This window comes from Hemicordylus capensis, chromosome 8 (genome assembly GCF_027244095.1).
Source record: "Hemicordylus capensis ecotype Gifberg chromosome 8, rHemCap1.1.pri, whole genome shotgun sequence".
Taxonomy (NCBI): Eukaryota; Metazoa; Chordata; class Lepidosauria; order Squamata; family Cordylidae; genus Hemicordylus; species Hemicordylus capensis.
Window position 1 is genome coordinate 22897663 of NC_069664.1, and position 27940 is coordinate 22925602.

General features: G+C 45.8%; 1 protein-coding gene across 1 annotated transcript in view; it reads left to right on the forward strand.

The window, feature by feature from the left end:
• BARX2 (BARX homeobox 2) overlaps positions 1 to 27940 on the forward strand; it is a 50291-nt gene that overhangs the window by 12058 nt on the left and 10293 nt on the right. The window contains exon 2 of the mRNA XM_053269876.1: positions 24920 to 25217. Coding sequence (XP_053125851.1) covers positions 24920 to 25217 — 298 coding nt within the window. The remainder of the gene's footprint in view (positions 1 to 24919; positions 25218 to 27940) is intronic.

Sequence of the window (27940 nt, forward strand, 5' to 3'; positions counted from 1 at the left end):
CCCACTCTCCTGGCTGAATTTGGACATTTAGACATGAATTTGGGGAGCTGGCTGAAGGACAGCCCGGGCAGCCAATAGCAGCCGGAGGAGGGAGGAGCTTCCTCCTTCAGTTGTAGAACAGGCAGACTGTGGTGGCTCATTCCGTGGTGACTGAAGGACAACCCACAGAGCCAATCATGCCGGAGTTGAGGGAAGAGCTTTCTCCCTCAATTCTAGTTCCAGGGGAAGCAGCCTACAGTTCCAAATTTGAATGCACTGCAGGCTGCCTGGAACTTCACTTTGCGGTGATGAAACTGACTGCAACCTGAGGGTTCAGACTGGTTCAGTTCCATTTCTGAACCCACTGTTTTGCCACCGTGCCATGCTCCCTTTCCCCACATTCTGATGTAACGGCCGCTGAACCGCAGGCCTATTCAACAGCAGCTCCACATTATGTGGGAAAGTGGCCAATCGGTGTTATTAATATGCATATACTGCTTTTCAGCCCACCTCGCCGCCGCCGCAAAAAAGTTCTCAAAGCAGCTTACATAGCTAAAATAACAAAAATAACAAAATGGTTCCCTGTCCCAGAGGCTCTGGAGATTTTCTTGCAATAGAATGTCCCATTCTCCTGATCTTCAATATTTAGCTCTGTTCAGTTAAGGACTAAATCCTGACCCTTTAAAACCTCACAACAGCCAAATGGCTTTCCATCCAGGAATGGTCTAAATACTGGTTCTGGTTCTAAAGCTCTGATTACCTTATTTGATTTTCACATCATCTCACCTAGTACATGCAACACACCCTGCCCCATTTTCCAATCCAGTTCCGGGTTTTGTGGCGCTAAATTTAGCACCTTAATAAGTACCCTTCCTTCAAAGGCCTTGAATGGATACTATCCAAAACTTGCTTGGATTGACATTTTGCAACTCAACAATGGGCCCTTCCTTCTCCTTCTTGATTGACGCTCTTAAATCTCTTTTGTTTGTGTGCTTTGTTCATCCAATTGTGCGCATGTCCACCTATTTACCAAGCTTCATGTGTGTAAAGAACTCATCAGCTATGAGGATTATAGCGTGAAAGAGAATCAAGAGAAGAATAGATGCTGAAGCCCTGGTGTGGGATGATTAAGCATTGTGTGGGCGCTGGATAACAGTTGCTTCATTTCCACTGTGATGAAAAGAAGCACAGATGCAAAGAACAATGGTAGGGGACACAACACAGGATGTGTGACTTTGACTTACTGGAATGTTTGACTTGTTGGAATACAGGGATGCCATGCAAGTTGGGATACTGGCAGGGATGGTGTCGGGGTTCAGCAATGGGTATCTGTTGCTGCTGCTACTACTCCTACTATTACTGCTACTACTTCAAATATACCGCTCTTCAACATAGCAGTTTACATAATGAAATAAATAATATGTAAATAAGATGGTCCTCTGTCCCCAAAGGGCTCGCAATCTAGAAAGAAACACAGACACCAGCAACAGCTACTGGAGGGATGCTGTGCTGGAGTTGGATAGGGCCAGTTGTTCTCCCCCTGCTGAATATAAGAGAATCACCACTTTAAAAGGTATCTCTTTGCTCAGTTAGCAGGGGTAAGTTAGCAGCTGCCAAAGATCCTGGGTTGCTATTTATTTATTATTTCTCTGTGTAAACCGCCCTGAGCCATTTTTGGAAGGGCGGTATAGAAATCGAATAAATAATAACAATTAAAATATGTATTGTTTCACTGTCTGAATGGGTCCACCCCATCCTGGTTGTGAGGAGGGTCCTTGGTGTCAAAATAAACAGGAGAGGGGGTCTTGTCACCCTAGTCCTTCTTGGCACTTCTTAATCACCATCACAGCCTCTCTCTGGGAGGCCTGGGAGTCTCTTTCTCTCCCTTTCTCTCCCGCCCCTCATCACTGGTGGCCATCTCCCTTTTTATATACTCCTGCTAACTGGGCAAAGAGGCACCTTTTACATGGTGATTCTCTTTATTTAGCAGGGGGGGAGTAACTGGCCCTCTCCACCCCCAGCACAGTACCTCCAGTGACTGTTGCTGGTGTCTATCTGATGTTTCTTTTTAGACTGTGAGCCCTTTGGGGACAGGGAGCCATTGTATTTATTTATTTATATCTGTGTAAACCGCTTTGGGAACTTTCGTTGAAAAGCAGTATATAATATTTGCTGTTATATGCCAGAATGCCACATCACGTGCTTCACAACTCCAGCCACCCCAATCCTGTGCCTGTCCCTCTTGATTGCCTGTATTAAGCTTTCACATGTGTCAGCTTGGCATCCTCTCCCTCCCTCCCTCTCCTCTCATCCTCAGTCCCCTCCCCTCCCCTTGAGGTGCATCGCTGACGTCACTGTGAGGCACCTCATCCTCCATCCCTGTGCTGGGCCTCCCCTCAGCATGAGCCTCCAGCTGTCCACACTGCTTGTGGCCTCTAGTTCATGCCCAGGGGCTCCACAACCTCTTGGCCCCCCTGGCTGTGGACCACCTCTGGAGCTTTGGTTGTGCAGGCTCCAGTAATGCCACTCCTGCCAGACACTCACACAGATCCTAAACAGACTTGCAACCAATCCTATGTCTGTTTGCTTCATTGGTTACCACTCTGCTTCCAAGCTAGATTCATAGTGCTGGTCTTGATCTTTAAGGCCCTACAAAGAACCTGCCCAGAACTCAGGCCCTGTTTGTGGTCCTACCACTAAGCACCAGTTGACAGGAACTAGAGACATGGCCTTTTTTGTTGTGGCCCCTTCTCTTTGGAACACCCTTCCAGAAGAGTTTTGCTATGCTTCCTCCCTCAGTGTCTTTAAAAAGTTTCTATTTAGAGGGACCTTTTAGGCTATATAAGGTGGGTTCTCAGCTTTCACTTCCAACTTTTAAATCTGGTTTTAACTCAGTCCTGTGCTTAGTTAATTTTTATTATTTTTTCTTAATGTTTAGATATTGTAGGAGGTGAAAATGTTCATAAGACATGGCCTTCACCCAGTTCTGCTCAGTACCAGTTAAGAGGAGGGCATAAGAACATAGGAAGTTGCCTTATACTGCGTCATACTGCTGGTCTATTAAGTTCAGTATTGTCTACACTGACTGGCAGCAGCTGTCCAAGGTTTCAAACATAAGGTAGACACCAGCAACAACCACTGTAGGGATGCTGTGCTGCATCCCCATCCCACACAGATGGATGGTGGTTAATTTTGAAGTGGAGGAAATCTAGGAGGTTATTTAAGCCTATGTAGCATGAAGCCATTTTCTCTGTATTGTGTTGCTTACGTTTGATTCTGCCTCCTACTGCAATGCATCTTGGGGTCTAAAGATTAGATAAACCAGTATTAAAATAGAAACTCTTACCCAGCTGGTGATCAGCTTGATTTATAGGTCTGGAGAGAGCTCCAGAGGAATGTAACACAGTTGCATGCAGCCACTAGGTCCAAAAATGAATCATGTTCCCTTTCCAGATTTCTTTGGGCTTGACTTAAAGCCTATGGAAATGACAGGTATCTTCCTAATGATTTATAGTGGGCTTATAGATCTCTCTCTCTCTCTCTCTCTCTCTCTCTCTCTCTCTCTCTCTCTCTCTCTCTTTTTCTCTTCCTCTTCTTGGTTAAGTCTTAGTTGGCCATTTTTCAGCCCAATCCTATGTTTACTCCTACTTGCAAAAGGAAGTTCTTTGTTTACTCAAAAGTAAGCTCCAGGTAAGTGTGCAGAGGATTGCAACCTCAGCCTCCCACACTTTTTGAGCCAGTGGCAATTCCCGAATCACCTTTTGATGCAGCTAACTAGGACCTTTTCACATAAATGGTCCCACAAGGGGAGATGAAGGCATCATCATGATCCTTGGATTCTACATGAACTGTGATGTGATCAAATAGGCAAGCTGGACTCCAGCTTCAGTGGATCAAAGACCGAGCACTGGCTTCTCAAGAGGGGGTGAGCAATGGCTGGCTGCTACTAGTCCATCATGGGGGAGGACAGCAGGTCTTGTGGTAGCGAGCATGAGTGGTCCCCTTTGCTAAGCAGGGCCTACCTTGTTTTGCATTTGGATGGGTGACTACATATGAACTCTGTAAGATATTCCTGTTACGGGATGGGGTCATAGCTCAGTGGAAGAACATCTGTTTGCATGCAGAAGGTCCCAGATTAACTTAACTCCCTGGCAGCATCTTCAGGTAGGGCTGAAAGAGACTCACACCCTGAATCTTGGAGAGCCTCTGTCAGTCAATGTAGACAATACTGAGCTAGACATGGACCAAGAGTCTGATTTGGTATAAGACTGCTTCCTGTGTTCCTATATGCCTACGATGGAAAACCAGTAGAGCAGGGCTGCTCAACTTCGGCCCTCCTGCAGATGTTGGCCTACAACTCCCATAATCCTGGGCCACTGTGGCTGGGGATTATGGGAGTTGTAGTCCAAAAACAGCTGGGTGGCCTAAGTTGAACAGGCCTGCAATAGAGCCAACCTCATGCTGAAATTAACTGAGGCCAAATTTTGCCTTGGTGATAGGGCAATAGTCCAGTGGTAGCATCTGCTTTGCATGCAGAAGACTCCATGTCATATCCTTGACAGCATCTCCAGGGATGCTCTACCATCCAGATAGAAACTCCTGACTGAAACCTTGGAGAGGTTTAGAATGGCAGCCTTCGTGCACAACATTTTGTACAGCTGCAAAAAACTTGCTATTCAGATGCTGAAAGCTATGTTTAAAACCGTTTTTGATTGAAATAGTTCATCTCAGACTCTGTACTTCAAGAACTTTAAACTGGTTAGCATTCCTTGATTCATTTCGATTTTGATGGGTGTAAAATATTATGTTTCAGGAGCTGTCAAATACTAAATTCCAGTCCATGTCAGTGATCCAATGTAGCCAAACATAATTACCATTGCATGCTAATTCTCAAATACTGTCCTGCACTAACAGCCATTGTATGTCAGCTATCAAACCTAGTCAGATATCATATGTCAACACTGAAATCAAATACTAATATAACAGTGTAAACATAATTAAGCTCTGCCCCTGATGTCTAATTTTATCCTTTCTCCCGGAATATAGACACACTGAATTCTGTTTACTCAAAAGTATGTTCCAGTGTATTCAGTGGGATTTACTCCTGAGTCACACACTGGGTTCATGATTGCATCCTTGATTGCATGATTGCATGTTTGAGCTCAAGGTACACTTTTGAACTCATGAAATTGACCAAATCAGGAACTGGGAAAAACAAGTTTCGCCATACCTGGCTCAGAGAAAGAGTCTCCTTCCTCTGAGCAATGGAGAAAAGAGGGGGAAATGGTTTTTTAAAAGGGCCCTTGTGTTAGAAGCATCTGTCTCCTCTGTATGAACACCTGTCATAAAGAGGTTGCACCTATGATTAATGGGAACATTTTAGATACACATTGGATGATGTAATTTATTGGTGTAGAAATTCCCTCTCCACCAGTAAACTCATCGGGGCAGTTCTGCAAATTTATTAATGTCTCAATATGCAGTTTATTTCATGATTAAATGCCAACTAGAGATTATCCACACAGGAATCTGAAGCAATTCAAAATGTATATCTTGTTTTGCTGAATGAACACGGTCACAGAACATGCAAATCAAAGTGTAAAGATAAAGTGTGCCGTCAAGACGATTTCGATTCCTGGTGCCCACAGAGCCCTGTGGTTTTCTTTTGGTTGGAGGGGCTTACCATCGCCTCCTCCTGCGCAGTATGAGATGATGCCTTTCAGCATCTTCCCAAATCGCTGCTGCCCAATACAGGTGTTTCCCAGCGGGGATTCGAACCGGCAACCTTCTGCTTGTTAGTCAAGCATTTCCCCGCTGCGCCACTTAAAGTGTACAGAGGGGTAATTGTGAGCCCCCTGATTTCCATGGGTTTAGTTTCCTTGTTCATAGAATCTATGCATACGAAAGGTGTATGATGATCTTTATACACGGGGTTCAGGGGCACCTTTCAAAGGTGTGACTTTCTTATAATTAGTGGAGAGAGAGCAACAGGCTTTAATCAACCCAGCCCAGCATTCCTCTGAAGGCTGTTGTTGGCCTTTCCCTGGTGTTTCTTAGGAACATAGGAAACCGCTTTATACCCAGTCAGACCACTGATCCATCTAGCTCAGTATTGTCACAACTGACTGGCTGAGTAATCGAATGATCAGAAAATTAAGTGTTATGCATTCCTGGATGGATCAGTCTTTGAGCTCATTCTCACGATTGGAGAATGGGCTCGGATGGGGTGGGGGGAGGAAGCCACAAAAAGCTTACCTCCCCCACAGACGATCCTGTTGATGTTGCTGGGTAGCCGGATTGGCCGCTCAGATGATTGCTGGCTTCTGCCAGTAGCAGGGAGGGAGCAGGGAGCTTGGGGGTCTGGGAGGCCCCCGAAGCTTCCATAATGCACCGTGCCAGAGTGTGGTCCGTGTATGTGTGCACTCCGTGCAAGTGTGCGGTGCACTATGGGGGGGGGCTCCCGATGCCGGTTGGGAGGCTACTTGTGTGTCAGTGCTGCGTGAAGCCACTCTTTGGGCACTTTTTAGCCCATTTTGGGGGGTGCTCTCACACCCAAACCCAGGCTAAGTGGTGGTCTCCCTAAGCAGGCTTGCTGCTATGCCACCGATGCGAGCCATGCAGCTACCGGTGATACACCCACGTACCGGAAACTGGGTGGGGCTTCCTTAGCCTGGTTTTTGGTGCTCGTGTGAATCGCTTCTTTGTTTCCTGCTGCAATTGATTTGTTAAATGAAGAGTCTTCTTCTCTTTATCCCAGGGAATTCATTCTAGGTAACATGCCTTAGAAGCCCCAACAGATTCCTAAGAGCCTTTAATAGGCTTTGACCAAAAATGAAATGGAAAGCATGACCAATTTGTGTTATGTGGGGGGGTGGGGAAGAGAGAGAATGCATGGACTTCTTTAGGTTCATCAGGATGCAATGAGATCACAGCACTGTTCTGTTCATGGAATACCCTTCCCAGGCTGGTTTGGCAGGCAGTAATGCTTCGGCTGCTTAGACATATTTAAGGCCATCTTATTCGGCAATACTTTTCATGGATAATTGGTCACTGCTGCTTTAAAAAAAAAAATCTGATGTTTAGATCACTTTGGTAATGATCCAGGATGGCTTTTCCAATCCACGAGGCAAGGTGAAACATAGGAAGTTGCACTATACCGAGTCAGAACACTGGGCCATCTAGCTCAGTATTATCTACACAGACTAGCTGCAGCTTCTCCAAGGTTGCAGGCAGACATGAAGGTGCTCTTCCCAGAGTGGTTCTATCCCCTAAGGGGAATAGCTTCCAGTGCTTGCACATGTAGTCTCCCATCTAAATGCAAACCAGGATGGACCCTGCTTAGCAAAGGGGACAATTCATGCTTGCTAGCACAAGACCAACTCTTCTCCCACAAACTAGCTCTCCTCCCATGTGGAGAGGTTAGGTGGTTGCAGATTCTTGGGGTGTCAGTGAAGCAGCAGGATGAATTTCTACTCCCTCCTTTTAAAAAAAGTGAGGGAAGAAGGGTGCATATGGTGGTGGCTTGCCTTGGGTGCATACAGGGGATTCATGCGGGGGATGCCTTGCCTCAGGTGCACAGACATTTTGAACTGTCCTTGAACTGGCAGGAGTTTAAAATGGGTTTCTTAAGAATATAAGAACTTTGCTGGATCAGACCGAAGGTTTCCCACAGTGGCCCACAAGTTGCCTCTGGAAAGCACACAAGCAGGAGAAGAAAGCAAGTCCCCTCTCCTGCCACTGCTCCCCTGCAACTGGTATTATCAGAGGCTTCTTGCCCCTGAATCTGGAGGAAGCCTAGAGCCATCAGGATGAGTAGCCACTGATAGGCCTGGATTTGTCTAAGCCCCTTTTAAAGCCATCCACACTAGTGGCCATCCCCACATGCGATGTCAGAGAATCCCATTGACACATGGTGCCCTTTCTTACAATCCCGGGTGGGTAGTGGGGAAGGGAAGGCTGCAGCGACTTACCTTCCCCGCGGACGATCCAGAAGAGTTGCTGGGAAGGCGGATTGCGCGCCCAGATGAGCCGCTGCTGCCTAAGACAGTGCGGAGGTTCGGGGGCCAGGATGCATTGTCCTGGCCCCCCAGAAGTGCAAGTGCACGGTGCATTTTAGGAAAACCCCATCCCCCTGGTGACAGCCAGGAGCCTTCTCCTGTGTCAGTGTCGGCTAGGAGCAGCTGGAGCTGACACACGAGCAGTTAACCTGGGTTAAGGATGCAGTTGCACCCTTAATCTAGGTTAACGGGTGGTCTCCCTAGGCAGGTTTGCCACTGAGGCACCACCAGGAGCTCCACAGCTCCTGGCTGTTCTCACGGGCTTAAAACAACTTCCTTTCGTTGGTCCTAAATTTCCTGGCAATCGGTTTCATGGGATGACCCCTGGTTCGAGTGTTTTGCAGGAGGAAGAAGAACCTCTCCACTGTTTTTTTAAAAAGTCATTTTATAAAGCATTTTTATTAAAAACCACTTTGCTTATTTCAATAGAGAAGCAACACAGAAATACTTCACATCAGCACAGAGTAAGCATCAGGATGGTAATCCGGAAGCCATGAAATGTCAAAGGAAATTGGCTCTCGTTGCAGGGAGCAACACAGATGAAGGCTGGGAAATTTAGGACCGACGAAAGGAAGTACTTCTTCCCACAGCGCATCATTACCTTATGGGATTCTCTGCCATGGGATGTGGTGATGGCCACTAGCTATGGTCACTAGCTTGGATGGCTTTAAAAGGGGCTTAGACAAAGTCGTGGAGGACAGGTCTATCAATGGCTACTAGTCTGGTGGTTAGAGGCCACCTCCAGCCTCAGAGGCAGGATGCCTCCAAATTCCAGTTGCAGGGGAACAGAAAGAGAGGGGGCAAACCTTCACCCCCTGCCTGTGGACTTCTTGAAGGCATCTGATGGGCCATTGTTTGTAACAGGATGCCAGAACAGATGGGTATTGAGCCTGATCCAGCAGGGCTGTTCTTGTGTTCTTATTAGCAGTTCAATTCCTGCTAATGTGGCCCTGTATTTGCACCCTTGCATGTCCTTCTACATAACCCTCGCTAAAGGGGTTCTGGCGAAGCAGTAGAATAGTCCCGAATGTGGCTTTCACTGAAGATCTTCCCATGGAAGGGAAGGACAGATTTGGCAATCACCAGCGGTCCACATTGCTTCATTAGCAACATGTGCAAGTGATACCCAAGAAGATTTCATAAGCATACACAAGCAAACTCTTGTAAAACATCCCTGCAATTTATTAATTAGATTGGAAATCTTGCATAACAATATAATGCCTTCTCAATCACCGTCACTAGAGTGCATTTTGCTTCTTGATTTAATGCCAGAGAGTTTAAAGCTGTTGACACCCACGGGTGGGAGTTATCGGCATCTCTATTTCATGCACCGAGGAAACAAAGCCCAGGGAAGTTTGTTTATTTAAAAGATTTCTGTGCCTCCATTCTTTGTAAATGAATTCATGGGGTCTTAGAGCAGAATTCGTTTTGAAAGACACAGTAAAACACATCCTCTAAAATCAAAACTTGCATTTTGGGCAGTATAGAAATGTATTAAATCATCATCATCTCATCATCATCATCATCATCATCATCATCATCACTGAAGCAGGGCAGTCACAGAGAAATGTATAGAGGAAGGCCTGCTGTCCCATAGAATGTTGATAGAACGGACAGTTATTTCTGCACAGATATATCAACTCAATATGCTAATAACTGAGTTGCCATATAAGTATATTTTGGTCCAATCAGAACAATAATGTTGTCACATTCTTGGTCTCATCAGCTGCTCTCCTCCCGCCTGGGGTGTCAACAAGGCCTCCGCCATTTGGCCAGGAGAGCATTCCTACCCATGGGCAGGGCTTCTTCCTTTTACCTTATACAGCCCCTGACAACTGGGGCAGGCCTCACGAGATCTTCCTGGTGAACGAGATCTCTCACCGGAATCTCACAAGAACTTCCCCCAATTTTGCGGGACTTTGCCCAAGTGTGCTGACAAGACCAGGATTCCCAGCTGGGGCCAGTGCTGATGCACTCAGGTGGGTGGTTGTTTGTCTTCTGCTTCCCGCACCCGATCAAGTCATCCCTGAGGGACTTGGGTGGGGGAAACCTTGACACAGAGTAGGCTGCGTTTCTCTGTGGCCAGCAGCTCTGTGTCAGGGATTCCCTGACAAATGTCTTAGAGAGTCTCTTCCCACACACCCCGTTTCTCCTTTCTTTTCCAACCAATTAACATTAAATTTAGTTGTTTTCTGCTATTCAGAGCCCACTCATAATGCAAGGCCCTAAGCTGTAGCTTCCTTAAAGTTAAGTGTGCCATCGAGTCGGTGTCGACTCCCGGCAACCACAGAGCCCTGTGGTTCTCTTTGGTGGAATACAGGAAGGGTTGACCATTGCCTCCTCCCTCAGTGTGAGATGATGCCTTTCAGCATCTTACTATATCGCTGCTGCCCAATATAGGAGTTTCCTATAGTCTGAGAAACATACCAGTAGGGATTCGAACCGGCAACCTCTGGCTTGCTAGTTAAGTCATTTCCCGCTAAATCCAGCACTGGTTACATAGGAAGCTGAGGGTTGAGCAAATCTGACAGATGTTGGAGATGTAGGGAAGGAGAGGAGGGACTCTTACATCTGTTCCTTAACTGTAAGGTAATATCTCCATTCTGGAAAAGATAAGTGACTATGTCAACTTAGTTATAGCAAGGGAATATTCTCTAGATCCTATTTCAGTTTTGCTGGGGTTGCCTTCTAATGTAGAAGGAATATTCCTTAATCAATGGAAAAGGCTTACTAGGGCCTTTCTGGTGGCTAAACGCATTATTCTACAAAATTGGAAATGTAAATACCCTGCAAAAATGGCTCTTTACTTACTCTAGCCACCCACAAATGTCCTCTTTTCAATACTAGATCCTGTTTTTCTAAGTACGAGGGGATTTGGTCTGAGTTCTTGGCATTATTTGTATTGTAAGTGTAATGTATGCATGTACTTAATATTTTTTTTTTAAGGAAGCTGCCTTATACCAACTCCGAACATTGGTCCATCTAGCTCAGTGTTGTCTACACTGGTTTCAGGCAGCATTGTTTACTACACTCCAAGGTTTCAGGCAGGGTGTTTCTTCCAGCCCTATCTGGAGGTACTAGGGCAAGAGTTCTCAAATGTGGGTTCCCCAGATGCTGTTGGACTACAACTCCCATCATGCCCTGCGACAGTGGGAGTTGTAGTCCAACAGCATCTGAGGACCCAAGTTTGAGAACCCCCGTGCTAGGGATTGAACCTGGGACTTTCTACATGCAAAGCAGATGCTCTGCAGCTGAGCTATGCCACCCGCAACCTTCCCTGATGTAGTGGGCTGGCTTGCTCGCGGTTGGCCATACCCGATCAGTGCTGTGTGCCACCCCCTCCTCGTTACCTAGTCACAAGAGATCTGCCTGAGCTAATTGACAAATACAAAGTCTGAGATGGCAGACCAAAAATCTATCATGTGTCATTTATGCATCCTTCGAAATGGCATTGTTTATGCAGCTGTCCTACAAAACTGGCCACCGGGTTTATTTTTGGTCCGAGACGTGGCAAGGGAGAGAAGGGTATTCTTTCTGTTGTGGCAAGGCAGAGAACAAAGAATAAGAATCATGTGGCTTCTTTGCTAAGGACCTGTGCTTTGGAACGATTATGACAGTATGGTGCTTGAGACCAAGGAAACTTACTACTAACTGGGCAAAGAGGCACTTTTTAAAAGTGGCGATTCTCGTTATTTAACAGGGGAAGAACTGGCCCTATCCACCCCCAGCACAGTATATCTCTAGTGACTGCTGCTGGTGCCTGTCTTATGTTTCTTTTTAGATTGTGAGCCCTTTAGCGTCCGGGAGCCATCTTATTTCTCTCTTTCTTATTTCTCTATGTAAACCACTTTGGAAACTTTTGTTGAAAAGCTGTATATAAATATTTGCAGTAGTTTGTAGTAGTTACCATATTTACCTGAATCCGGAACTAGTTTTCCCCAAAGTTCTTTCACGTTAGAAATCAGGAGGACATCTTAAATTCACAGTCCTCTTCCTTTCAGGTAAATACAGGTATAACCTGTATTCAACTTTATGTTTTAAGGGACTTGTCTCACATTCAGAGTCCTCTTGTATTTGGGTAAATATGATAAAGACACTAGGAATGTTTCATGTGCAAGTCCTATTAAAATTAATGAGGGCCGTGTTGGAGGATCGTGGACAATCCTATTACAAAAGTGAGACTCTGAACTGAAATTTCAAGCTCTCGTCCCATTTAAATCCACATCCAGTGGAAATAATGCTCTCCTGTTGTTTAATGGAGCCTATGGAACTTCAGCTGGGCTCAGGGTGCTGCACAGAGAAATAACATTAAGTCTATCTGCTGCATTGATGCAAATAGGAAGGAGATCTTATTTCATCTCCTCCCCATTCTAAAATGTGGAGACATGACTCCACATATCATAGAGCCAGCGTGGTGTAATGGTTAGAGTGCTGGACTAGGACCGGGGAGACCCGAGTTCAAATCCCCATTCAGCCATAAAACTGACTCTGGGCCAGTCACTTCTTTCTCAGCCTAACCTACTTCACAGAGTTGTTGTGAAAGAGAAACTCAAGTATGCAGTACACTGCTCTGGGCTCCTTGGAGGAAGAGCGGGATATAAATGTAATAATAATAATAATAATATCAAACAATCAATCAGGTTCCTATTCACAGAGTGCTTCAGGTACCCAGAAGAAATGTCTCTCTCCGCAAGATAAACGACTTTTCTGAAAGGTTTGAAAGCCCTGTTTTGGGGTTGGAAATAATTAATTTCGTGCTGTATCCCCATGTGTCACTCATCAAATGTTTTACATGCTGGAAGCAGGAAAAGGCAGGGGCATTTATAGCCACTGTCTTGGCACCAGACACAGGGGTGGGCTGATGAAACCTGAAGCCTCCTTTGTGTTTGCTGTGAGTCAGCAGCACAAAATTCATGTTTGCTTATGGATGCCATGATAATTAATGGAGTAGGAAGTACAGGCCTGCTTGATTTATATTTAGACGTGCATGCACACAAACATACATTAGACGAAGCCTTCGTGAGACACCTTGTAGGAAATACAGATAGCTTTGCAACCAACCCAGTCCTAAATATGTTTGCTTGGACATTCAAGAGGATTGCAGACTTAAACATGTTAACTCAGAAATACTCCGATGTAAGATGTGCACATGTATGTGTGTACAGGATGGGAGTCGTACCTGATTATTATTTTTAAGGAGACTTGCTGGATCAGGCCCAAGGCTGATCTTGTCCAATATCCAGTTTACTACACTAGTCTACCAGATGATATGGAAAGCCACACAACCAGGAGATGAAAAAATAATAATAATAATAATAATAATAATAATAATACAACTTTATTTGTTAGCCATCCCATAGCAAATGTTCTCTCGGTGGCTAACAACAGAGGATTAAAACATACAATAAAAACACATAATCATAACAGAGAAAAAGAAGAAAAGAAAATACAAAATACAATACAAAGCAGCTTAAAAACTCATTTTTAAAGCTAGTTAAAAATCATACCAGATCTGAAAATCAGAATTTACAAGGCCTGGGTGAACAGAAAGGTCTTTACCTGGTATCTAAAGGAGCCAAGTGAAGAAGCCAGTCGAACCTCACTGGGGTTCAAAACCAGCTGCGGGGGCTAAATTGAGCAGGCCTGATCTGGACTATCTATCAGACTTGGGCCTGATCCAGCAAGACTATTCTTATGTATGTGCATCCAGAACTTATGCACATGCGCTTGCATGTGTGAAGGCTCCTGTACATTAGACCGGTTCTTGAAGAACTCCGAGTTCTTCTCCATGGGTGAATGTGTGAATAAGACATTTTGGGACCTTCTGTGCTTGGTGGAAGGGTGCATTTTCCGCTGTAGTTATCAATTACTTTTGCAGGCAGGGTTATGGGCTGGTCTCCAGGGATACTTTAATTGCATTAGACTGAATTCTTCTGCATTTCAGAAGGTTGCAAGTTGCTGTGCTCTTTGGAGCTAATTATTTACTGTCAACACATTTTCCTTTAAAGATGTAAATAGTCATACATAGCGTCATAATAAGTAAGTGTTAATTATCCTCCTGATTAATTTCTGCCGTGACCGCCAAAGGCCTTTGGGCTTGGGAGCTCTAAACGTAGTCATATTTATTAATTACTATGATTATCCTGACATTATAATGCAATATTTTGATTTGACAGCCTGTTAACAAGAGGTGAGTTCTGCTATACTCATGGAAGGGTAACCAACCAAACGGGAAAGTTTCAAAATATCGGGAATATTGAAATCTGAGATGGGAAGCTTCAGTGCTCAGTCTAGCAGAAGAAAATGTTTATAAACAGGCTGTCCTCTTTATTTATTAGCACTTGCTTAATTAGCGCTCGGTTAATGATTCTTGAAACAATCTAGAAATGAAAAGTGCTGTATAATTGCTAAGTGTAATTATAATAATTACAATTTGCTTCTGGCTGACTGGAAGCACGGCTCAGAATAGTTTTTTTCCCCCTTGTTGTTTGTTCATCTTCAGAGTACAGACTGAAAGCATTCTCAGGAAAGGTTGGGCAATTTGTTGAGCTTGTCAGGAAATCACGATCCCACAGATGTTGGTTTGGAGTCCTTTGGACCCTTCAGAATGTTGAGATTGGGTTTGGGATTGGGCTTGGGTATTTTCCTGACCATCCATTGAACCTGGAACCTATAAGGCAGATTCCTATTTAGGAGGGCCATAATTCAGTGAAAGAGCATCTGCTTGCATGCACAGGGTCCCAGGTTCACTCCATGACATCTCCAGGTAGGGCTGGGAGAGACTCCTACCTGAAACCTTGGAGAGCTGCTGCCAGTCAGTACACACAAAACTGAGCTAGATGGATCACTGGCCTGACTAAGTATTAGGGCTGTGAATGTTCAGATCAGGAAGCTCAGAAATGCTCTGATTTCAGCCATGTTGGATGATGTCAGAGAAAACCTGCACCTGACTTTGGAAAGATGTCATTCAGTAAATATTGGAGCATTTCATAGCTTCCAATGGTGTCAGGAATCCACATTTTTTTCACTGCCCATCACAGCTCCCTTTTTTAAAAAAAGGCATCTTCTGGCATCTGTCTGTCCACCCACCTGCTTTCTGCCTGCCCATGCATTTATGTTTTAATGATTTTATCTGATTTTGATTGATTAAGTGTCATCAAGTCAGTGTCGACTCTTAGCGACCACATAGATAGATTCTTTCCAGGGTGATCTGTCTTCAACTTGGCCTTTAAGGTCTCTCAGTGGTGCATTCACTGCTGTCGTAATCGAGTGCACCCACCCTGCTGCTAGTCATCCTCTCCTTCTCTTTCCTTCAACTTTTCTCAGCATTATGGACTTCTCAAGGGAGCTGGATCTTTGCATAATGTGTCCTAACGTATGATAGTTTGAGCCTGGTCATTTGTGCCTCTAGTGAAAATTCCAGATTGATTTGTTCAATGATCCATTGGTTTGTTTTCCTGGCTGCCCATGGTATCCTCAAAAGTCTTCTCCAGCACCACCAAAGTTCAAAAGCGTCAATGCTTTTTCTATCTTGAGTCTTCAAAGTCCAGTTTTCGCATCCATGGAGTGTCATGGGGGAAACCATGGTCTGAATTATTCTAATCTTTGTAGGTGTAGACATGTCACGGCATCTAAATATCCCTTCCAAGGCCTTCATTGCAACCCTACCAAGTGCTAGTCTGCAGCGTATTTCTTGACTGCTGGATCCTTTACTGTTGGCGGTCGATCCTAAAAGGCAGAAGCTATCCACCACTTCAGTGTCTTCATTGTCAATTCTGAGGCTGGTTGCTGTCCCTGTTGTCATTAGTTTAGTCTTCTTGACATTTAGTTGTAGTCCCATCTTTTTCACTGTGCTCCTTGACTTTCATTACTAGAGCTTGCCGATTATCCGCAGATCATCACACACAAGCACAAGCTAGATAAGCTACGGCTTAGGGCCTCCCATTATGAGGCACCCCTGGATACCGACAAATGACTAAATTTCAAGCTTTACAGAATTAGTTGGAAAATAAAGGAGAAAGGGGGGGAAGACATAACAGACAAGGAGGCCTTTCTCATGTGCAGGCAAAACTGGGCCAACAAAGCCAAGCCCGCTCCTGCCTGTGCATGAGAACTGCCAGGATCTGCCAAGCCAGCCAACTGCTTACATGGGTGCTCTCCTAACCCCGTTTTTGTAATTGTCTTTCAGCCTTGGCTGCTTGCAGCTGGCAGACTGTGGGGCTCCCGGCTGACTTTGGGGAGCGGAGGGGGAATCCCCATAATGCACGGCACACTTGCACGGTGCATTGTGGGAGTTACGGGGGGGTGGGACAACACACACACACCCAGCAGCCCGATCTCCCTTCTGCCTGATGAGGCAGCTGCATGTCTGGGCGTATGATCTCCGTGCCCAGACTCTCTACAAGGATCAACTGTGGGGAGGTAAGTTTTTTTTTTTTTTACAGCTTCCTCCCCACTGACTGTGGAGCCTTTTCTCACCAGTTGTGAGAAAGGGCTCATTATCTTTCGAACAAGACAAAAATATGTTTACATGGCCATACAATTATTCATCATTTTAAGTTTATAAATCTGTGCAGAAATGTGTACACTGTATCAGAAATGGATTAGACCAGGGCTCAGTTTAGACCAAGGCCTGCCATCTTGGTTACAGGCAGCATTTGCCCCTACAGATGAACGCTGCTTAACTGTGAGCAGTGTGGAGGGGGTGACTGACACACCAGGAGTGCGTGGCTTTCAACCTGTTTTGTACTGTTAGGTAAACTTGACATAGTTCAGGGCTGGGCAGCTCAACTTCTGCCCACATGCAGATGTTGGCCCACAACTCCCATAATCCCAGGCTATTGGCCATTGTGGCTAGGAATTATGGGAGTTGCAGTCCATAAACAGTTGGGGAGGGGCTAAATTGAGCAGGCCTGGCTTTGGCCCTCTACATGTCATAATCTGACCCTGCCTATTGCCATGAGGTGGAGTCCTTGGTCAGTCCCTAGACTCTTGACGACTCAGGGAATGCTGGCTGGGGGCTTCCTCTAGCCTGCAGGACTATCGCCAAACTTAGAAGCTGTACAGCTTGGTAGACAGAGAGGTGGTGCTTCCTGTAGATCTCTGACACTTTGGTTGGCTAAGGGGAGCAGCTATTGGCCCTAGGCTGTGATGCTGCCCTGTCAGAACTGAGCTGCTCTTGTGGTGGCAAGCATGAATTGTCCCCTTTCCTTAGCAGGGTCTGCCCTGGTTTGTATTTGAATGGGAGACTACACCTTTGAGCACTGTAAGACATTTCCCTTAGGGAATGGAGCTGCTCTGGGAAGAGCACCTGCATGCTTGCATGCAGAAGGTCCCCAGTTCCCACCCTGGCATCTCCAGATAGGACTGGAAGAGACTCTTGCCTGCAACCTTGGAGAAGCCACTGCCAGTCTGTGTAGACAAAACTGAGCTAGATGGACCAGTGGTCTGACTCGGTATATGGCAGCTGCCTATGTCTCTGTGTCAACGTGTAATCGCCCGACGTGATGTGGGTTAAAGACTCACTCCTAATGTAGCTCATCCTTAGATCCAACTGTGTGGAAATGGAGAGCCGATTCCTTTGTTGCTGTTTGATTTGGTGGTTAATTGAATAAGCTTGTAAGCCTTCTTCTTTGGTGTGGAGGCACTGAACAGGAACTGGACAAGGGCAACATACAACTTGGCAATTCTTTCTGGAAATGGAACCTAGAAATATACAAAGCTGCTTTATACAAAGTCAGACCACTGGTCCATCTAGCTCAGCACTGTCTGCATTGATTGGCAGTGGACCTTCAAGGCAGGAGTCTTTCCCAGCCCTACCTGGAAATGCTCAGGAGTGAACCTGGGACTTTCTGCATGCAGTTCAGATGCTCTTCCACTGAGTTACAGCTCCATCCCTATAAAAAGTTCTTGCACTGAACATTTTTCCGCATCTGAAATGGGTGGTTCTATCACCAGGGGAGCATCTAATGCCATGTGATATCTGATGCCCTAAGAATATAGGAAACTGCCTTATACTGAGTCAGGCCCTTGGTCCATCTAGCTCAGTATTGTCTAAACAGACTGGCAGTGGCTTCTCCAAGGTTGCAGGAAAGCGTCTTCCTCAGCCCTACCTGGAGATGCTGCCAGGGATTGAACTTGGGTCCTCCTGCAAGCAGAGCAGATGCTCTACAACTGAGCTACAGCCCCATCCCAGTGGCATTTGATCCCTTGTGTGGACCAAATGTAGCCAAGGGATGCACATTTCATTGAGCCATTTCCCAGGGCTTGGTGCTCCACCACGTGCATTACAGCTTGAGATAGGAGCAAAAGCCACCTTTGTTGCTTTCCCTTTTGTTTTGATGCTCCCCAATCGTCAGATTTATGGATCTTCTCATGTCTCAAGTTCATTCATTTTCATCTCCAGTTTACTTTGCTGCACAACATTCCCAGCAAAGATCTCATTTCTGCCTCCAAGCAGAGCCCCTGTGCCAAGAAGGAGCTAATCCATAAATCTCTCCTTCCTTTCCCTTTTATTCCAAAACAGATTTAGGTGAGTATTTGCCTGGGAGGGGAAAGTTTCCTGCCATTGCTGGTTTTCAGTCAGTGCAATTAATTAGCACTTCCCTCATATGTTCCCCTCCTCGGTTCTGTTTTCCCCTTCTCAAAACATCTGCAGTGTGCATTCATGTTGAGCTAAAAAGAGCGGGAAGGATGAGAAAGAAGGATGAGGAGCAAAGGGGTCTGTTTGATCTAGCTGATTTTAATTGGAACTTTTTGAAATGCAGACTGAAGGAAGGTTATATATCATTGTGCCATCATGTTTGGCGGTCTTGAGGAGGTTTTTAAAATGTCATTTTAAAATGAAAGGCCCTGATGAGCTTGATCAAGACTTCCCAATGGGTATGTTTATATGCTGATTTTCAGGTTTATGTATGTAAATCGGGGGGAATTTCTGAGTCTATCATCACATGCAGAATTTTTCATTCATATTTTCATGCCCACCTGCAAAGAGAGAGGAGAAAGTAATTCCACAGTTCTGGACTGTACTATGTATTACTTAAGAGTTTGCGTTACGGCACACAAATCAGAATGGGATGTTTCTGACTGAAAATCAGATGTTTTCCTTCATGTGTCTCCCCCCCCCCCCAATTCTGAGCAGTTTAAAAACCATTGTAAAAGATGCAATGGATATAATTTTAATGAATGAGTTGTGAAAGCCCAAGTTCAGATTGTGTATTGGCCAAGAACTCCCTAGATTCCTTTTGGGAAATCATTAATTTGCCAGAGACGGCTCTTTTTTGGCCACCCTTTAAGCAGTGTTCCCTCTACTTTTTTTCATCTGTGTGCGGATTGAGTTTTGTTCTGAGCAGCAGTATCAAGGCAGTGTGTGCGCATGTGCATTCAGAGTGGGACCTTCCTGATTCTGCCTGTGCGGGATCTAAAACCAGCTGATCAGACATCAAATGATTTCTTTTAACAGTTTAAATGTTTTAGTGTTGCTTTAGCCATTTTGTACACCACCTGGAGGCTCCTGTCTGGAGCAGTATAAAAATGTAATAAATAAATAAATAACATTAATTCTAATTTCAGTCCCCCTGATCTGCAATGCAAAGATAAGACAGGCCTACCCGATAGGGTTATTGTATGGAGAACTCTGTACATGGAGCAAGGAGGGGAGTGTTATTCGGGCTGATTTCCAAGAATATGTTTTTAGGATGGGGTGCCAATAGATGAAATGGAGACTGCCAAGCAGAATGGTTTGTTAAAGGTCATGGAGTGAGTCAGAACTCAAAATAGAACCTGTGTCATTTGAGTTTACAGCCAATGTCTTATCTGTTGGACCCCGTTAATTGTTAAAGTTTTTTCAGCTTTGGTTCTCTCCCTCCCCCCACCACACCCTGTTTTTGATGGTACCAGGTTTGTGTGAGCTTGTGGCATTCAGTGGTGTCTGTCCTGCGGCTTCTATCTTTCCCAAACGTTTCTGAATCACGTTTTCAAATCATTCAGAGTGGTTCACAATAAGAATATAGTCAAACAAGCAAACAGACACAACCCTGGAGCTTTCCCAGATGGGCGGCTGGATTGCAGCAGGAAGAGTCTGAAGTTAAGCCATTTTGAGCACTGCAACATTTTAAGGACGCATGTGCAGCTGCGATTGGCATCCGGTGAAAGATGATAGCTGATGGGCTCCCCTGATCCGATTCCTGATAACGCTCTTCTCCATATTCTTTGTATCCAACAATTTGTGCTATGGTGGAGCATAATATTTGATTTGATTAATGTAGTGTTACTTCACCATTTAGTGTAATTTAGTGTAAGTTTAACATTTTTAGTAGTACTCTAATTTATGGTAACCATTATAGTTTCAACCAATCTCAATTTTTAAATTAGCTTTATAACATGTATGTAATTACTTTCAGCTATATTACTATTACTATTTAAACTCCCCTTTTATCCTGTTTGTGCATTTTATTATGGGAAAATATGTTTCGTTTCTCAGTAATGTAGCTTGTTTCTTTTAAAATTGTAATTATTATTTTAAATTCTAGCCTTTTCACAATAGCTATCATCATAGCTATCATCATATTTGCAATCATCTATAACAATATGTAACCTTTCTCTAGTATTACCTCCATGTAATGTGTAATTTTATGCTGGTCTCTGACTGTAATAAAGGCTTATGTATATATGCATGTAATGCACCATTTTTGCAAATTATCAGGGGGGAAGCTGAATAATGCCCTTGGCTGTATGAACAGCAGCTTCTGTCGCCATCCTGATGTTGCTGTAAAAGGTTCCTTGGTATGAACTCCCCCCCTCCCGCCAGCCTAAGAGTAGCCAAGCTGCATTTAATTCCCATTTGGAAAAGCTCTTGCAGAGCATTGATACCATTGAAAAACAGACTCCTGCCCTTTCCACAGAGTAGACTGTTGCGCTTTAATCATGTCCTTTCCCCCACTTCCTTCACTTTTTCATTACTAGACTGGCACCAGTGTTCCCTCTAACAGGGATTCTCAGATGTTGTTGACTACAACTCCCATAATCCCCAAGCAAAAGCCATTACAGCTGGGCATTCTGGGAGTTGTAGTCAACAACATCTGGGAATCCCTGTTAGAAGGAACACTGATTGATACACAAGGAAGGTAGAAGCATGCACCCTGGGAAGGAAGAAGTGGCTGATGCCAGTCTCAGAGAGGCTCTTTGATGAGTGGTGGTTGTGCCACCACTCAGTGAAGGGTGGCTGCAGTGGCATAGCTGAGGGTGGCATCCGGCAGGTGCACCCAGATCCACAGCTTGAGGTGAACACCTCACCTCACCTCATGAAAGGACCGCCCCTCCTGAAACTGAAATGGAAAACTTCATTTTGGTAAAGTAAAGTGTGCTGTTGAGTTGGTTTCGACTCCTGGCAACCATAGAGCCCTGTGGTTGTCTTTGGTAGAATACAGGAAGGGTCTACCATTGCCCATCTCCCATGCAGTCTGAGATTATGCCTTTCAGTATCTTTCCTATATTGCTGCTGCCTGATATAGGTGTTTCCCATAGTCTGGGAAACACACAAGCGGAGAGTTGAACCAGCAAACTCTGACTTGCTAATCAAGTCATTTTCCTGCTGTACCATTAGGTGGCATGATCAGAAAAAAGAAAGAAAACACACTCACACACAGGCTGCATTCACATGTAATGAAGAACTGGAGTTACAGGGGCCTGATGTTTCCTCACCGTTACATCCAAACACATGAAACTCTGGTCCCATCCCTACTGTGACTCAAGGTTGCGTTCCGGAGACTCCAGTTTGAACCCTTGGTTCGGAATGAGTTTCATTGCTCAAAACCAAGGGTCAATGGAACCTACGTTCTATCTGACTGCAGCACTGGAGGCTGCATTCAGCTGGAACGAAGTTGAGGGAGGAAGCTCTTCCCTCTCTCCCTCTGTGATTGGCTGTGCAGGTTGCCCTTCAAGCAAGAAGGGAACCACACAGCCAGTGCCCCCTCCTCTCTGCACTCTCACTGACTGCAGAGAGGATGCTCTCCTTGTCATCAGAATGTGGACAGGAGAGAGGGGGGTATGGCGGGGAACAGAACCTCAGGTCCATTGGCCCCGCAGTTCTGCATGATGTGCGAATGCAGCCACTGTGTACATATCAATGTAACTTAAAATTAATGTAGAAATAAAAATATCAAACTAAGCTATAGTTTCCAACTAATCAGTAGTACCCAACTTAGACATACCTTGTAAAATCTTGCAGACTGCAACACAAATTTAGACCAGAAAGTTACATAGAAAGCCTCAGAACATCCAGGATATGAAGCTATAGGATATGAAGCTATGACCACCCCTGCTGATTTACTTTCTGCCTGCCTGTGGCCTAGAGATCGGTTCTATAATAAACACTTTTAGAGAGGACAAAGATGACTCAGATAAGATTCACATTTCCCCCTCAATATTTCCTGCTCCACATATAACTTTAAAATGTTCACACCATCACAAGTGTGAACATTTGATCCTGCTACAAAGTTAATCAGTGGATTAACTTCAGGGCTATCTTGGTCAAAGATTCTCCAGAAAACTGCTCCAGTTAACCAGCATTTAACCAGAACAGATAACCAGGATTTAATTATGGCTATCTATCTTGGTTAAATATTGGTTAACCGGAGTGGTTTGACCAGAATTGCATTGAAATTCTTTGTGGTTTGCACCATCAGTTCTGCTGGTTCACTAATCTTGATTAACTTTTTAACCAGGATCCTTGTGGTTTTGTGAACCCAGCCCAGATGATTGTGTGAATCCACCCTCTAAGGTGGTGGATGGATGTCATGTTTCACAAATGCTATTTTCTGGAGTCATTCTGGCCTTCCTATATCACAGCAGTTCCTGAACCAACCAACTAACCCCCCACCCCCTGTAGATCACCTAGATGGGAAAACAAACATTAACCTTGATTGCTCTGATATAGAATATCCTTTGGCTAAGCTCCTTTGAAGCCAGACCCTTGTAAAAATGTTTCCCTCCCAAAGGGTAAGCCACCCGAACCTTTTCACCAGTTTCTGAGCTTGGCTGATTTATTGCTTTTTAACAGCTTTCCTGGTTTCTTTGGAGCCTCACTAGAAACATGCAGGAGGGGAAAAAATAGAAGGCATCAGGTAGCAAGCTTGCTGGTACCTCTGTATGAGGACGGGGATGGTGTTCTCAGAGAAACTATTCAGCCAACACACTGGGGCAGTTCACACAATTGCCCCAGCCAGGTGGGGAGGGCCCAGGGAAGGCTGCTTTTACCTCACCTTCCCCCCAGATGACCAAGCCTTCGGCGTGCCTCCCACATGTCCACATGGGCAACACTGTTCTGTGTAGCTTCAAGAAGCACGAAGCAGGGCAGAGGGATCTGGGACCAGAACTGGTTTTTCTGGCCTCCGGGCATCCCTCAGTGCATAATGTGCAGCACATGTTGGGATTCCCCCCTCAGATGGGCACTCTATGCAACCGTCTCTCCGACTCCTTAGGCAGCACACATGGTAACTGGTAGCTGGGTTAAGGGTGCAAGAGCACCCTTAAGCTCTGCTAAAAGCCGAGCTTGTTAAGGGGGTTAGGTGGGCGGGGAGCGGAGGAGTCCATGAGGATCCCACCGCTTTGCATGACCAGACTAACGCTGCCTGAGGCAGCCGAGGCAGGGTTAGGCTGGTCGTGAGAACAGCCTCTCTGTTTCCAACATTTCAAATGGGAAGACAGGGAGGCTTGTATATTTGCTGGTGTCTAACCTATGTTTCTTTTTGGATTGTGAGCTGTTTGGAATTGGGAACTGCCTCATTCATTCATTCATTCTATGCAAATTGCGTTGAGAGCTTTTATTTACCTATCATATTTTTATACCGCCTGATATGTAAATCTCTAGGCGGCATACAGCTCTTTTGTGGGAAAGCAGTGTATAAATAGGGAAAGGAGTAATAGAGTATTTATACCATTCCTCCTCACCCCAACTCTGGCTACCTGAGAGAATGCACACACACACACACACACCACTGAGAGGAGAGCTGGTCTTGTGGTAGCAAGCATGACTTCTCCCTTTAGCTAAGCAGGGCCTACCCTGGTTGTATATGAATGGGAGACTAAAACTGTGAGCACTGCAAGATCTTCCCCTCAGGGGATGAAGCCACTCTGGGAAGAGCAGAAGGTTTCAAGTTCCCTCTCTGACTTCTCCAAGATAGGGCTGAGAGAGATTCCTGCCTGCCACCTTGGAGAAGCTGCTGCCAGTCTGCAAAGACAATACTTGAGAAGAAGGGAGGGAGGGGCAGAGGCTAGCGATGACAAGGATGGTGGAACCACCACAAAATCTAGCCCCCTGCCCATGTCACTCCATTACTGTGGGAGACCCTCTTGGAATCCCATGGACATCTCCTTGATCACTCAACGCAGTCCCATGTGGGCCAGTGCCGTGATTGTGGAGCAGAAGTTGAGGCCTGCTGTTGTGCCAGCTGTGGAGCTCAGATCAGGTCCTCAGGCTGGCACAAAGGCTTCTGTGTGGCTGTGGATTGCATGCATCATATGTGTTCTCGGCCCCAAGTAGCCTCCAGTGTCAATTTCCAGAGAACTAAAGGCAACTTGGAATAAACGCTGAGCCCAAGCGTATGCAGCTGTAAGTTGTTTAGGCCATTTATTTAGTGCAGAGGTTCCCAATCCGTGGTACCCGGGTGCTGAACTACAACTCCCATCATCTCCAGCTACCATGCATTGTGGCTGGGGATGATGGGAGTTGTAGTTCAGCAACAGCTGGAGTACCAGAAGTTGGGGACCTCTGGTTTAGAGGACTAGTCGCTAACTTCTCTTTCTATAGCATCACATTTTTTCAAACTTTTAAACGCCAAGGCCTGTGGGTTAATCCTCTTCCTTCTCTGGCACTTGTTTCCCAGGTTCCCCTTCCCTGCGGGCCTATCCTCTCATCTCTGTCATCACCAGGCAGCCCTCAGCGGTCTCCCACTTCATCCCCACAGCCAGCACTTCTCGGGTTCTCTCACCACACCCACCCCCGGGAAGCACCTGTTCAGAGACGCCAGCCAGCGAAACTCACGGGAGCAGCGAATCGGAGACCGAGCAGCCCACCCCCCGCCTGAAAAAGCCGCGTCGCAGCCGGACCATCTTCACAGAACTGCAGCTCATGGGGCTGGAGAAGAAATTCCAGAAGCAGAAATACCTCTCTACTCCAGACAGGTTAGCAAAGTCTGCCTAACTGGCTAGGGGCGGTGACTAGGAAGGCGGCGGAGAATAATGGTGGGAAGTGGGCCAGAAGAGATGATACAGCTAGGACAGATTCATTGCACAGCATTCTGTTCTGTACAGGTTGGCTTTCCTATGCTGGATTCCTTCAAGATGCCCAAGTTATCTCAGCATGATGACAACTTTAGAAGCAGCCTCATCCTTTAGGGAGGAGAGCTGATCTTGTGGGACCAAGCATGAATTGTCCCCTTTGCTAAGCAGGGTCCACTCTGGTTCACATTTGGATGGGTGACCATATGTGAGCACTGTCTGTGGTAAGATATTCCCCTTTGGAGATGGGTTCATAGCTGAATGGAACAGCATCCTGGATACAGGCAAAGGTCCCAGGTTCACTTCCTGGCATCTCTAGGTAGGGCTGGAGGAAACTCCTGCCTGGAATCTTGGAGAGCCGCTGCCGGTCAGTGTAGTTAATACTGAGCTATGGCAATGACAAATATTTTTATACTGCTGTTCAACAAAATCCCCCAAAGCAGTTTACATAGATATAAAGAAATAAAATGGCTCCCTGTCCTGCAAAGAGCTCACAATCTAAAAAAGAAACATAAGATAGACACCAGCAACAGCCACTGGAGGGATGCTGTGCTAGGGATGGATAGGGCCAGTTGCTATCCCCATGCTCAATAAAGAGCTAGATGGACCAAGGGTCTGACTCAGTAAGAGGCAGCTTCCTATGTTCCTACGGAGGTCCCTACAGGCAGACTAAATGACACTGTGAAATGGGTCCCCCCTCCCCACTACGCATGTCAACTTCTCTTATATTGAGGATCTGGAGTGCGTTCTCATTTTGCATGGGGATGCTCTTGCTCCATCCCAATTGGGGAAGAAAAAAAAAATCTCTTGGCTGAGCCAGGATGTATGCCTTAGTTGCCCAGAACAACCCATCTGGGAGATCTAAATAGCCTTCAGCACCCTGGAGGCTGCAGGACCCTGGAGAGCTCCAATGGAACAAGTTGACTGAGCAGCAGTCAGATGCAGACTGGGCTCTTCTGTACCTCTGAGCCCAGGGGTTAGCCCAGGTTAAATACCCCCTGCCCCATACTTGGAGAGGGTAAGCCTTAAAGAGGCAGCCTTTTGTAGTCTGCTACTCCTTGAGGCTGTTCACACAACCAAAAACTGGAAGGGCAAGTGTCTTACTCAGGTTATGAAAACTACCCAGTTTTCATACCCAGCATCTGACCAAGGTAGGAGGAAAGCTGTCCTACCCAGCTCCTGTCTCCCATGCAGTCACTTCTCCCTCCTCTTTCTTGGTTGTTTACTCTCACACAACTGAAAATTAGGAGCACACCCAGCTCCCAAACCTGCTAATTGAGCAAAGAGGTGCATTTTCGGAGTGGTGATTCTCTTTATTGTGCAGAAGGAGAGCAACTGGCCCTATCTACCCCAGCACAGCATCCCTCCAGTAGCGAAGATTCTCCTCTAATGAGGAGAGCTGGTCTGGTGAGGAGATCTGGTCTTGTGGTGGCAAGCATGACTTGTCCCCTTAGCTAAGGAGGGTTCTCTCTGGTTGCATATGAATGAGAGACTTGATGTGTGAGCACTATAGGTTTTCCCCCTAAGGGGATGGAGCTGCTCTGGCAAGAGCAGAAGCTTCCAAGTTCCCTCCCTGGCAGCATCTCCAAGATAGGGCTGAAAGAGATTCCTGCCTGCAACCTTGGAGAAGCTGCTGCCAGTCTGTATAGACAAGACTGAGCTACATGGACCAATGGTCTGACTCAATATATGGCAGCTCCCTATGTTCCTATGTGTCTGTATTATGTTTCGTTTTTAGATTGTGAACGCGTTGGGGACAGGGAGCCATCTTTATTTTTATTTCTCTATGTAAACTGCTTTGGGAACTTTTGTTGAAAAGCGGTATATATATATATATAGTAGTAGTAGTTGTGGTAGGATGGCACTGTCCTATGCAGCTCCTTCTACCACACCATCACTTCTCCCTCCTCCTACCTAGTTGTTTGCTCCACACAGCCAAAAAATTGGGAATGTACACAGCTCTCAAACCTGGGTAGGACACTTGTCCTACCCAGTTTTCAGTTGTGAGAACAGCCTCCTTCTCTGTTCTTTCTGCTCGTGCTGAACTTGTTGCCTGTGCTGGTGTGGAGAAATCGCACGGTGTGGTAGTGTGGGAGAGGCCTGCTCTGTAGTGAGCTCAGGTTCCAGGGTGCTGCCTCGGAAACTGAAGCCCTGAGGGGGATACCTTGGAGGACTTGAGCTCGGAGGCTTTCTTACATTCTGCTTTGGTGTCAGGATCCAAGGGGTGGTGGTGATGCGAAACCTGCCTCGTGAGTGCTTGACTCAGTTTCCCTACTGTGAATCAGGCCTGTGCCTGTCTGGGCCGTGACACCTCTAAACTTAAAGGTTCCATACAGCCAACATGGTAAATAGCCATAAGACAGGTCCCTTTTGAGGGTTTCCTTTTGAAGCCATCTAAGCTGGTGGCCATCATGACATCTTGTGGCAGTGAATTCCACACCTCAATGATGCAAAGAAGCACTTCCTTGTGTCCACCCTGGATCCCCTGCCAGTCAATTTCATTGGGTGGTCCCCTCACAAGACAAAGACAAACCAGATACGTTTCATTTTCCTAGCTGGTGTGGAAGATGGTGACAATAATTCAGGAAATATATCAATACATCTACCAGTCAGAAGCAACTATTTGC